Consider the following 12,106-nt stretch of genomic DNA (forward strand, 5'->3'; position numbering starts at 1 on the left):
TTCTTTCCTCTTGTCTTACTGAATTGGGAAGGACTGCCAGCAAAATTTAGTATACAATTTCAGAAGATAGACAACTTTCCTTTATTCCAATACCTAACATGTCACCATTAAGTGTAATTTTAGCAGCAAGCTTTCCATAAATGCCTTTTATCAGACTAAAGAAATGGAGAGCTTCTGTTATGAACTGGCGTTTAATTTTGCCATGTGCAATTTCTACATCTGTTGAGATTTATATAACTTTTCTTCTTTATTCTGTTAATATATTGGATCCACCTGATTGGTATTCAGTGTTGGGTAAACACTTTGCTGTGCTGTGCAATCCCCTCAAAATATTGTTTTGTTTCATTTAATATTTTGAGGTAGATATTGGTATCTACACTTAAAAAAGACTGTAACTTCCTCTCATCCTCTCTGATAATAAGTTACTTGAACTCACATCATAACTTAAGAATTGTTCTCCCCTACATTTTTTGAAAAGTTTCTAAAACCAGTATTTTCTTCTTTCAGCATTTGATATAATTCACCAGTAAAGCCATATATCCTGGAAATGCTTTTCCTTTGGTCCTTAGTTACTGATTCAATTTATTTAGTTGGTTAAAAGCTATCTTAGCATTCTATGTCTTTATATCTTTTCAGGGGTGGGGTACTGGGAATCAAATTCAGGACCCCTGCTTGCCAGGCAGGTGCTGTGCCACTGAGATATAGCCTGGCCTCAGTGTCTTTATATGTTTGAAATATATTTTCCCAATGAATGTATCCATTTCATCTAAGGTGTTAAATTTATGAATCATAATATCATCGCATTATGTCCTTATCTTTATTTATGATGTTTTTAAAAGAAATACCTATTATTTATTTAAAACTGAAATGTGGGCCAGCCAAATAGCTCAGCAGATTAAAGTGCCTGATTAGGCAGATGCAGGGGCCTGGAGTTCAATCCCCAGCTTATGTTTCCCGTAAGAACAGTGTTAGACGGTGATTGAGACTGGGTATGGTGTGTGCGCCTGTAATTCCAGTGCTTGGAAGGCTGCAAACAGGAGGATCGCTACTAGTCCAGTCTACGAATTGAGACCCTGGAGATCCTGTCCTAAATAAAAATGAATAAATAAATAAATAAATAAATAAATAAAAAACCCTGAAATGTAATAAGGTTGAGAATACAAATTAAGATATAATTGATCATTCCTTTGTTGCGAGAAAACTTCATTTTTTAAATTTTATGATATAGTCTGTGTACTCTGATTTTTTTCTTAACCACTGTAGACGAGTGCCATTCTGTTCATCTTTTTTGAAAATTACCTTTCAGTTTCGTGTTTTTGTCTGTTGCTTGACTTCGATTTCATTAACATCAGCTCCCAAGATAATTATTTAATTTCTTGAGTCTGATTTGTTCTTTTCTTCTGTAGTTTTATAGAGTGGAAACTTGGTCACTGATTGTATATCATTCTTTTGTGTTCTAATAAAGGCATCCAAAGCTACATGTTTCCCTCTAAAGATTGCTTTAGCTGCATGGCACAAATTTTTATACGCTGTGTTTTTATTGTCATTTATTTTGAAATATTTCTCTTTTGCTTTCTTCCCTGGTATATGGTTTATTAAGAACAGTGTTCTCTAACTTGCAATTATTTAGAGTTTTTTTTTTTTGATAACACTGCTTTTGGCTTCTGGTTTCACTCATTAAAACAAAAACAAAGACAAAGACTATCCTTCATGATTTCAATGTCTGAAGCTGATTGCAGTTTGCTCTGTGAATGATCTATGACCCTTCTCGGGAATGCTTCCATGCGTAATTGTGGGGCACGTGTCCTCTGTAGTCTGAGGATACCATTTGGGAGGACTGGGCCAAGCTGCTTATACTATGGGAATTCCCTACATCTGTGTTGATTTTGCTGTGTATCTGGTATCATTTCCCATAAGAACAATGTTAGAAATGCTTCGCTGTGATTGGGAATTTGTCTTTTGCCCTTGTTAGCAGGCCTTGCTGCTCTTGCATGTTTTGGAGCTCTGGACACAGCAGTGTGGCAGCTGCCTAGGGTGTTTCCCAGGTTGAGCTAAATGGCAACTCCCAGAATGATCACAGAGGACATTTTAGTAACATATGTAGGTGGAAAGGAAGAAGTAACCCTCTGAAGCCCAGCTACTACTTCCTTTTCTGCCCTAGGGTTGGTATCTTTTATGCTATTAGAAGTCAAACAAAGTGAGGGTATAGTCTGATCATGTTTACTTCAGGCTTTAAATACTTTCAAAGGCAGCTCAAGTCTCTCTTCCCCAGGAGATCTGTGACAGTACAGACTGCAAGATGGGACCCCTAGATCTGGTATGGAACACAGCACACAAAGATGCGTAGTAAACGGAAAGAGGGAATATGTGGTGTGCAGCAGGCAAATGAGGCAGCTCAAGGCTTAGCAGCAGTGGACGTGTGACTGAAATGCGGGGACCCTAGCGCTGGAGGAGGATAATAAGGATGAAAGTGTCAGAGATCCCATAGCTACCTCTTCCAGCCTGGCTGAGTATCTCTGAGATATTCTTTTTGCTAACAAGGAGTACCCCATGTGCCCTGCTCTAATTCATTGATTTCTGTCACTTCTTTGGCCCCTGTAAATTCTAGGAGAATGAGTGGTGACTTATTAAGCAGCCCCACCTATCCTGTGAAAATGAAAAACTGTCTTCTCGCCAGTACCAGTTTGGCCATTCCTGGAGTCCAGAGACGCAGAGACACTGTAGACAAGAGTGTGGCACCTTGCTGGATGCAGTTCTCAGCCTGCCTGTGGATAGCTTGCCAATTTTCCTGCCCACTGAACTCATGACAGTTAGGAAATGAGGCCCCAGAGATTCTGTTTCAATAGAACCTGAAGCAAGGTTGCTAAAAGGAGGGAGCTGGCCAGCTGCATGCATGGTGCCCAGGCCGGGCTCTGGGAGCACAGCCAGTCCCACTGGCTGTGACTCTGTTCCAGACAGTGAAGCTGGTGCCAAAGTCCAGAGAGGCAGGAAGTGGAGCTGGGCTCTGGGAGGCCATTAAGCTGTCCCTGCTATCTGGGTCAAAGCCCCAGAATACACACCTCTGCCATCTCTTCTCTGATTCATGCTTTATTCTCCTCAGAGAAGCGTGGGGTTGGAAGACCTCCAATTTCCTCACTGAACTCTGCCCTCCAAAGGCAGAGTGCTCAATGTCTCAAAACAGCTGTCAGATGGGAAGAACAGCAGTGTCCAGCACTGCCTTGCAGGCATTCCTTGCCTGTGCACAGGCCTCTCCAGCCAATCCATCATCCCATCATCTGCAACACACTGCACCCTTACTCACTGGTCAGCAGTGCCGCCCCATCACCCACAAGGAGAGGACAGCCAAGTGGCCACTTTCTCTGGATGAGAAACTTGGGTCCTACAGAGACCATGGAGAAAAGGCATTGCCACCAGCTCTCTGCCAAGCAGAAATTACTGACGCTTGGTAATAGGACATGAGAGGATCCTTGCTCTGCACAGATCTATGTTCATCTACATGTTTCCAGACTTTCATGCCAGATGATCTTGGACACTAAAATCAGTGTGGAAAGGTATCTCAGGGGAGAAGGCAGGTTGGCTAGTCATCTCTATTTTCCTAACAGCCAGGCTGCAGAATGGTCTAGAGCTGTAGCAGAAGGGATTTATGCTAGATGTGCAGAAATTCTTCCCAATGAGAAGGTCTGAAATTTTCTAAGGATATTATGACCTGCTCATTTTTTTGTCTGCTGCTTCATCTGTACTATGTTCATATATCTTAATGCTTAAATTTGATTTTCTTGCAAAACTGAGAGAACCTATCCTGGTAGTTTGTGACCCTTGGTGTCCACATATCCCTTTGGTGTTGGTCTGTGTGCTGTGTGTGTCCCCTGAGAGGCTGGATTAGTCAACATATTTTTTCAAAGCAGACAGCATGATGTCAAGTACTGGGTTCCAGGCTGAGACTCCAAATCTTGAAGGAATTCATAGATCAGGATAGCCTGGGAGACCATGACCAGAGGTACTATGGAATGTAGAGGGAGGTTCATGGGGAACATGTGCCAGGAGATGGCTCGGCTGCCTTGAGGTATCATGATTGGTTGTTTCCAAAAGGGAATTTCAGGAGTCCCAGGAGACGAATTTAGGGTCCCTGGTCTCTTTTCCTAAGAATCTGCCCAGAAGTGGGCTCCTAGAACACAGGACAGTTAGAACTCATCTCTTGGACATGCCCTTTAATTAGGAACAGGGTCTTGAGGAAAAGGAGCTTTTGAAGGCATGCCTTTTCCCTCCCAGAGCCTCACACAGGCCTTGGTAGGGCCCTGTGCACCCATCCTCTCCCCAAAAAGGTGCAGAGTGAAGCCAGGTGCAGCAGTCCACCACCCGCCCTCTCCTCCTGGGCCAGGACTTTGAACCACCCAACCCCTGGCCCTGCAGGCCCCCGCCAGTGGTTAGACCTGGAGAGAAACTCTTAAGGCAGGCTCACCAAAGTTTGGGCCTCCCTGGAGCAGATGAGTCTGAACCCTATTCCAGAAACAACTAAGGGGCTACAGAGCAAATGATTCCCTAGAGCTGGGCCATGAAGGAAGAGAGGAAAGAAGATTATTTTCTAGGCTGTATGGTGGTTAGGAATAAATTTCTTAGAGCCAAAATGTGAGTTTAAATTTCTAGTCCTGAGCTTGCTAGCCAAACTCTGTACAAACAAACATGAACAATGAGGAGCACTCTGAGCATTGAGGCCCTCGACTGTCTGTAAAATGGGACAGACAAAAATGCTAACCTGGAAGGGTTAACATGAAGAACAAATGAGCCAGTGATACACACTGCTTGCAACTGCGCCTGGAATTCGGTGCACATATGGGCTATTGTTATTAGAACATCCTTCCAAGAAGGGCACTGCCACCACAGAACTCAGAGACTTGTCTTGGAAATGCTCTTACATTGCAAGCAAATGTTTTCTTTTTTCAATATTTTCTTCATACTATAAGGCAATCACAGAAATATTTTCTTTACAGGTGAGTGGGATTAAATGAAGTGATACATATAATGTGCTTTGAGCTGTTCCTGGCACTTGGTAAACAGTAAGTGCTAGTTATTTATCTGGGATTGCTTAGAAGTATAATGAGGGGATGATGAGGGGCAGAGAATGTGGGTGTCCTTATGACCCCTCTGTAGCTGAGAGTAGGCTCTGTTCTGTTCCATGGCTAAGCTATATGTTCAAGGCACTTACATCTAAGGACTTCTAGAGAATTAATCACGATGTCAGCCTGGGGTCAGATTACCAAGGATATCTGTATCTCTTCTCTGGGAGGTGCTCGTTGCTTTAAAGGACAGGCATCATGACCTCCAAAGGGTCCTTTTAGCCTCAGGACTCTGAATGCAAGCACTTAAGCCCTGTGCAATGACTGACACTTTCAGTCCCTGCTGGATGTCCTTGGTTTGTGGTTGGAGAGACAGGGGCTATAGGGTAAAACACATAATACCTACACGCCATGTGCTCTCCATCCATCCCGCTCACCTGTTCTAGGTCTGACCCTGGCCTGCCCAGAAGAGCACATAGGAAAGACAGACCAGAAGCCTTGGGGCCCTGTGAAAATTGATTTTATGATGGTCCAGAGTACCATACACTGGAATAACTATGTGTCTGGTTTTTTCCCCCCAGTATTGGGGATTAAACCCAATCCTTCACACTAAGCTGCATCCCCAACCTTTTTAAATTTTTCCTTTTATTTTTTTTTTTTTCTTTTATTGTTTGAGACAGGGTCTTGCCAAGTTGTCCAGGCTGGGCTTGGACTTGTGACCCTCCTGCTTTGGCCTGTCAGAGTGTGGGGATTATAGACATGCACTACCATACCCAGCTGCCTCTAAATAATGCCACCATGTCCCATTTGCCCACCCCCAGATGTTTTACCTCGTGGATCCCAAAGTGAGCATAGGAATCAAAGTAATAATCTCTTGACGTCATCTCCTCTGGGTTCAACAGCTTGGACATCTTGCCCCGGCCTGGGCAGCTGGGTTGAGTGGACACATGATGGACACATTGCACAGGCTTGGGTGGGATGACAGGCTGAGGGGGCTGGGAGGGGGGACTGCTCACCTGAAGGAAGTGAAAGGGCCAGGGGTTAGCAGAGGCAAGGAGGTCCCACCCTTCAAGGATTTCCTCCCCTCCCTCTCTTTCCCAGAACTCTAAACAGGCAGAGCAGCAGCCCCGCTGAGGGGTCAGTGACTGCACCCCACTTCCTGGCAGTCAGGCTTATGGCTGTGAACTTCAGGGAGGTGATGTGCTGCTGATGAGCCAAACAGACCTGGACTGAACCCAGCTACAGCTCTTATGAGCTGGGCAAACTGAGTTTATCAAGGCCTCAGTTTCTATAGCTGTTATATGGCAAAAGCACTTCCTTGTAGAGGAAAATAGGAGCTCTTGACAAAAACGAAGATGTACAACATAGTAGTTGGCTAAGGATGTAAACTCCAGAACAGCCTCCTGGGCCTTGGGGTTGGTGGGGTCTGGGTGTAGAGTGTCCCTCAAGGGATTGATGTATTGGAGGCTGCACCATGTATTTGAGATCGGGATGCTAAGAGGGAGAGCCCACTCTTAACACTTTGCAGCCCAGCTTTCTACTACTGCTGCCCATCACTGTCTTGGCCCCCATACCCTACAAGAGGCTAGGAGAGGAAGGAGAAAGACATATGGCTCCAGGGGTTCCTGGAGCCCAGGGTTAAGTTCAAACTCTTCTGCAGAGCACATCCTCTCCCCAACCTCCAAGAGACTCAGATCTTCAAGGTTTCAAAGCAGGCCCTGGGCACAGCTCAGAGATAGGCTGGTTGCCTACCAGGTGGACAGGCAGACAGACAGACAGACTCAAAGACAGATAAAAGAGACAAGGCCAGAGAGAGATAAAAAGCTACACACACACACACACACACAGAGAGAGAGAGAGAGAGAGAGAGAGAGAGAGAGAGAGAGAGAGAGACAGACAGACAGACAGACAGACAGACAGACAGAGAGCCAGAGAGCCAGAGACAAGATTACCTACAGTTGGTTTCCTGGGACTGAGAATCAGGGCTCCAGGATCCTATCCTGGCTCAAGTAAAGTTAAGAATAAATCTTGAAAGTAGATAACACTGACTGACAGTTCAAACTCTAGCATCATGTTGCCTGGCTCTGAGACGCAGCTCTGCGGCTCACTGGCTGTGCGGCTTTGGGAAGTCACCTGTCACCACCTCTCCTCACTTTCCTCCCCTGTAAGTTATGGAGCATAATAAAAGCTTCATGAAACAATTTTCAAGACATTTGGATAAGGCTATAGGTATAAAAACTTTAGAACTCTGCCTGGCATGCAATAAGCATTTAATTGAATTTACTACTACTATTACTATTATTCCAATTATATAAATTATGTCCCTGTTCTGTCTCAATTTTCTCATCCATGAGCTGGTTCTGGTCAGATTTACTATGAAAGAAAGCAGGGGACCTTAGGAAAGAGCAGATCCAGAAGCCCAATGACCTGTCCCTTCCTGTCTGACATGGGCACAGCCCCAGGGACCTCCCGTGTTTGAGGCCAAGGGGAGCGGGCTGGGGGCATGATGGTCCTGTCTTCCTGGTGTATGTAGGTTACTGCCTCTGCAAGATGAGAGGACTTCGGGCCTGAAAGCGCCTGGGCTGGCTGGCGGGGAGGCAAGTGGGGCTGCCTCATTAGCATGCAGCAGGTGTGCCCACCTCCGCTCCACAGATGCTGGTCACGGTCTCCAGGAAGCTAAAAATAGACTGTGTCAATTGCACACTCCCGTGCAGGCTGCAGAGTCACCTCTAGCGCTGAAGAAGGCTCCGCATGTGCAGCTGACCCCAATATTGACTCCATTTAAATACATTAGGAAAGAAAATCATCAAGCTGGTTCAGGCACTGTGCACAGTCAAGGTCACGGGGCCTCCAGCACCCCTGAGCTGTCATTCAGCTCTGAATCTTACTGCCCTTTTCATGTGGGTTCCTTTCCCCAACAGCCAACTTACAAATGTCTACCATGTGCCACCCATGACATAAGGCTAAAAGATGAATAGGTTTGGAGCAGGGGCACTGACTCCAAAACCCACAGGTGATGGGTCAAAGAGGAGACTGCAGGCCAGTTCCTGCTAGCCAGTGCTGCTGGCTGAGATCAGCCTCCCCGCAGAGCAAGTCTTGTTCCACCTTTGGGCTAATAGAGCACCCTCTTTCAGAAGGCTGCAAGGAAGTGGGACATCGCAGTGGCCTCCGACCTGTGGCATTCAGCTACCTGGGGCACTGCTTTTAATTCCACAAATACCCACTGAGCCCCTGCCAAAGAGGGGCGCTACATAGAAGAAACAGACACTGCAACTTTCAGCCCTTTCCAAGGGCTGCTTTCTAGGCCCTGCCACCCTTGAGAAACTGCAATGAGGTGTATTCTACAGAAGAAGTTCAAGGAACTTGTTGGAAGATACAAAAGAGAGATATTTTTTATTTCAGCTTGGAGAATCAGAAAATCCCATGATAGCTGGCAGCAGGAAACGGAATGGTGGGGGAGATTTTAGAATGGCTTTTGGAAGGGAGAGATGATGGGAGGGAACTCAAAGAGGAAGAGATGATCTCAGCAAAGGGTGAAGGGTGGGAAAGAGTGAGCTTGTTTGGAGCAGCTTGGCTGCGATGGTGGAGGAGTTGGTTGGTACGACATTATGGTCAGGCTAAGAGGTGGTAGGTAGTTAAATACCAAGACCATAGGGATCTGCTGCCCTTTGTAGCCAGGGAGTTCTGTGCTTGAGCTCTGTTTTTGGACCATGAATGCCACAGCAGCACGCAGGAGGGGGAAAGAAAGGAGGCGGTAGAGGCACCAGCATTGGGGAGGCCAGAAATGACTTTAGGGAGGCTATTTTCAAAGCCCAGTCAAAAATAATGAGAATGTGAACTACTAGGGTGTTGGAGGGGCTGCTCGACAAAGAAATGCAGAAATAGAGCCTATAGGAGTTGGCAGCTGACGGAATGTGTGGGGGAAGAGAGAAAAGTTGGAATCAGAGATGACTTCCACATTTCAAGCCTGGTTGAGTAGGAAAATAGTGGTGACATTAACAGAAATAAGCAAGTCAGCAGGAAGAGCAAGTTGGGGTGGGGGAAATAATGAATTTCTATGTAGATATATGGAGTTTGAAATGTCATTGAGTCATACAAGAAAAGATGTCTAGCAAGCAGATATTACAGCACTTCCAGTCAATAAATATCATAAACCAAATGAGAAGGCAAATGACAAGTAGAGAAGTACTTCCTGACACACATGGCAGGTGTGGAAAGAGCCCTTACAAACCAGGAAGAAAGAGATGATCACCCTGATTTAATGGGGGCCAAGCAACCTAGTCTACTCATAGAAGAATACATATGCATGCAAAATTCACATACAATAAAAATGCTTAAATGATACTAGAAATCAGGTAAATTCAAAATAAAAAAAACTTATAGCCTCCTCTCCCACAAAACTACAGAATAAACCTCTGCCTTTGTAAGGTTTTCAGAAACACAGGTGCTTGTACAAACTTCTTGTGGAAATAGGTTAAAAGATTTTGGAAAAAAGTTTGATAAAATGTCACAGATATAAGCAGAAATTATTGAATCCATGCCTACAATTTTGATCAGGAAGAGAGAATTTTAGACCATCATAAGTCAGTAGCCAACAAGTTCCATGACAGTGCTGTTCACGATAAGAGAAACAAGAGTCACCTGCAGTGCTCCAGGAAACAAAGTGGATGCCATCGACCACGATGCACCCACACTGCAGGACGCTAGCCGGCCACTAAAAATATCATGTAAAGAGTATTTAATGACACAAACACACATGTGCACGAAGTGCTGGTTGAGGAGGACAAGCAGAAAAACACACAGTATGATTGTGCTTTAAAAATCCTAGCCCATTCATGCCCTGCTGTAACAGAACTCAAGGTATTTATGAAGTGAAGAGCAGCACCCCATGCGGATGGACACCCAGGCGCAGAGGGCACTGTGATTTCCCGCCCACTCCATGAAGACTGCAAGAAAGGAAATCCGGGAAGGCACGAGCACGGGCAGTGGTGGATGTAGGTTGTTGGGTCACACATGGTTCTTCCCTTTATTGTGCTTGTTTATATTTTCTAAATACACCATCAACTCACATCATTTTTGTAAATAGCAAAAAATAATATTGAAAAAGCAAAGGAAATGCAAGCCCAGACCTTTGCAGTGAAATGGAGCCTGGTGATCTGCTTAGAAGCACCTGTAGGTACAAGGACTTTGAGATGCTCAAAGAATATGCCCCAGGGGAAGAGCAGGTGAGGGTGGCAGGTAGAGGCCCCAGGGGTCCAGAGAGAGAAGCTTCAGGACAGGAAGCCCCATGTTGTGGGGCAAACATGTCCCTACTACTCCAGGACTGTGACCAGGCCTCCTCTGAAGAAGCATGGCCTGGCACCACTCTTCAGGGCCCAAGCAGACAAAGGTCAAGGCAAGGCAGCTCCTGAGGACATGCTCAGACAGCAGTGTGGTCACCCATGAAGTCCAAGAAGCAGTGTGCACTGCTGAGTCCAGCAGAGACTTCACTGAAGTCTATTTTTATTTTATTAGTACCTGCCTTGGTAACTTTTCTCTCATTGCTGAGACAAAATACCCAATGTCCAGATTAAAGGAAGAAAAGGTTTATTTAGCTCATAGTTTGTGGATGTTTCAGTTTATACTTGGCTGATGCCAAGGCAGGGTGGCATGGTGAGGGGCAACAGTTCAAGGCAGCAGAAGACAGCAAAAGCAGCAAGAGCAAAAAGGGAGGAGCAGCAGAGAGCAAACATCTTTCCTCCCTTACACTGTATGCAAGCTACCCACCCAGTGCACACGCCCATACCATGAATCAACAAGAAGCTTTAGAAGCCTGACCCATGACTTTAGGGGCATGTCTAGACACAGACCACAACAGCACGTGTTCGCGACACATAGTGAGTACATCCATCATGGAACCATAAACATATCCCATCTTAGTCCCTTTTATTTCCTTTCTATAAGGATATGAAGGAGGGAGAAACTGACTGGCCCAGAAACTGTGCACAGTCCAGGTTACAAGGCCTCTAGCACCTCTTGCACTGTCATTCAACTCAGATTCCAAGGTTTCTTTGCGTAGGGCTTCTTGAATCTCTTTTCCCAACAGCTCATTTCTATAAAACATCTGCCATGTGCCACACATCTGATGAAGCAGAGTGCTGGGTTGATTAAGAGGGAGATGAATTGACTTCAACAGCCACAGCCATGGGGGACAGATAGGGACTTGTGGGTCAGTTCTTGCCAGCCCAGCTCAGCATCATGGGGGCTGACAAATGAGCCCTCTTCAGGAGATGTGAGGTGCACGAGAAAGGGCAGTGTCCCCAAAGCCCAGGACATTCCTATGGACACACCTGCCACAGAGCCACTGTGCAAGTTTGGTAGAAGCAAGAGAGGTGCAGGAGCCCTGGGTATAGGAAGAAAGGACTACAGGCACATAGCTACAAAAATGGCTCAGTCACAAACACAGCCCTGACAGGCACCGTGAGTTTGGCCTTTGGTGCATCTGCCTGCTTACTTGTGGTCTAGAGCACAGGAAATAGTCCTTCACTGGACACCCTGGAAAACCCTAGGCTCTGAGGGAAAGAAGTAGGCAACCTTAGAAATACCTTGTGTGATACAGGCTGGGACCACAGGAAAGGGGTTAGGAGTTGTGCTGGGAGAGGTGGCCCAAACGGTTCCATTCCCAGCATCTGCATATCCTCACAGCTGCGATTGCCATGGCTCCACTGTTCCTTCCTGGATGCTTCACCACTGCTCCCAGCCCCACAGTGTGAAACTGTGGCCCTGCCACCTGCATTCTGGTCACACCTGCCCTGCCATCCAACATCTTCACTCTGGTCCTGCCCAGGTGCTAAGGGCCCTGCACACATGTTCCACCTTACTTGTCCCACCTCCTGCTGACGCCCAGGCTCAGGTCTCCTCTTGCAGTCTGTGGTCCAGATCCACTGAGAGTCACTGCCATCGCCAGAGCTTGTGACTGTCTTCTACTCTCAATGCCATCTGCTAACCAGGACTTTTGAAACACCTGCCCCATGTCTGGGCTGGCCACTTCAGGCCTCTTGAGCATGTTTCCT

At 46.1% G+C, this 12,106-nt stretch overlaps 1 protein-coding gene across 1 annotated transcript in view; it reads right to left on the reverse strand.

Annotated features, from left to right (window-relative positions):
* The window catches only part of Prmt8 (protein arginine methyltransferase 8), a 93,644-nt gene that overhangs the window by 51,032 nt on the left and 30,506 nt on the right, over window positions 1–12,106 (reverse strand). Inside the window, exon 2 of the mRNA XM_004643574.2 lies at window positions 5,885–6,070. Within this exon, the coding sequence (XP_004643631.1) occupies window positions 5,885–6,070 (186 nt within the window). The remainder of the gene's footprint in view (window positions 1–5,884; window positions 6,071–12,106) is intronic.

Source organism: Octodon degus, unplaced genomic scaffold, assembly GCF_000260255.1.
Source record: "Octodon degus isolate 3935 unplaced genomic scaffold, OctDeg1.0 scaffold00178, whole genome shotgun sequence".
Classification (NCBI taxonomy): domain Eukaryota; kingdom Metazoa; phylum Chordata; class Mammalia; order Rodentia; family Octodontidae; genus Octodon; species Octodon degus.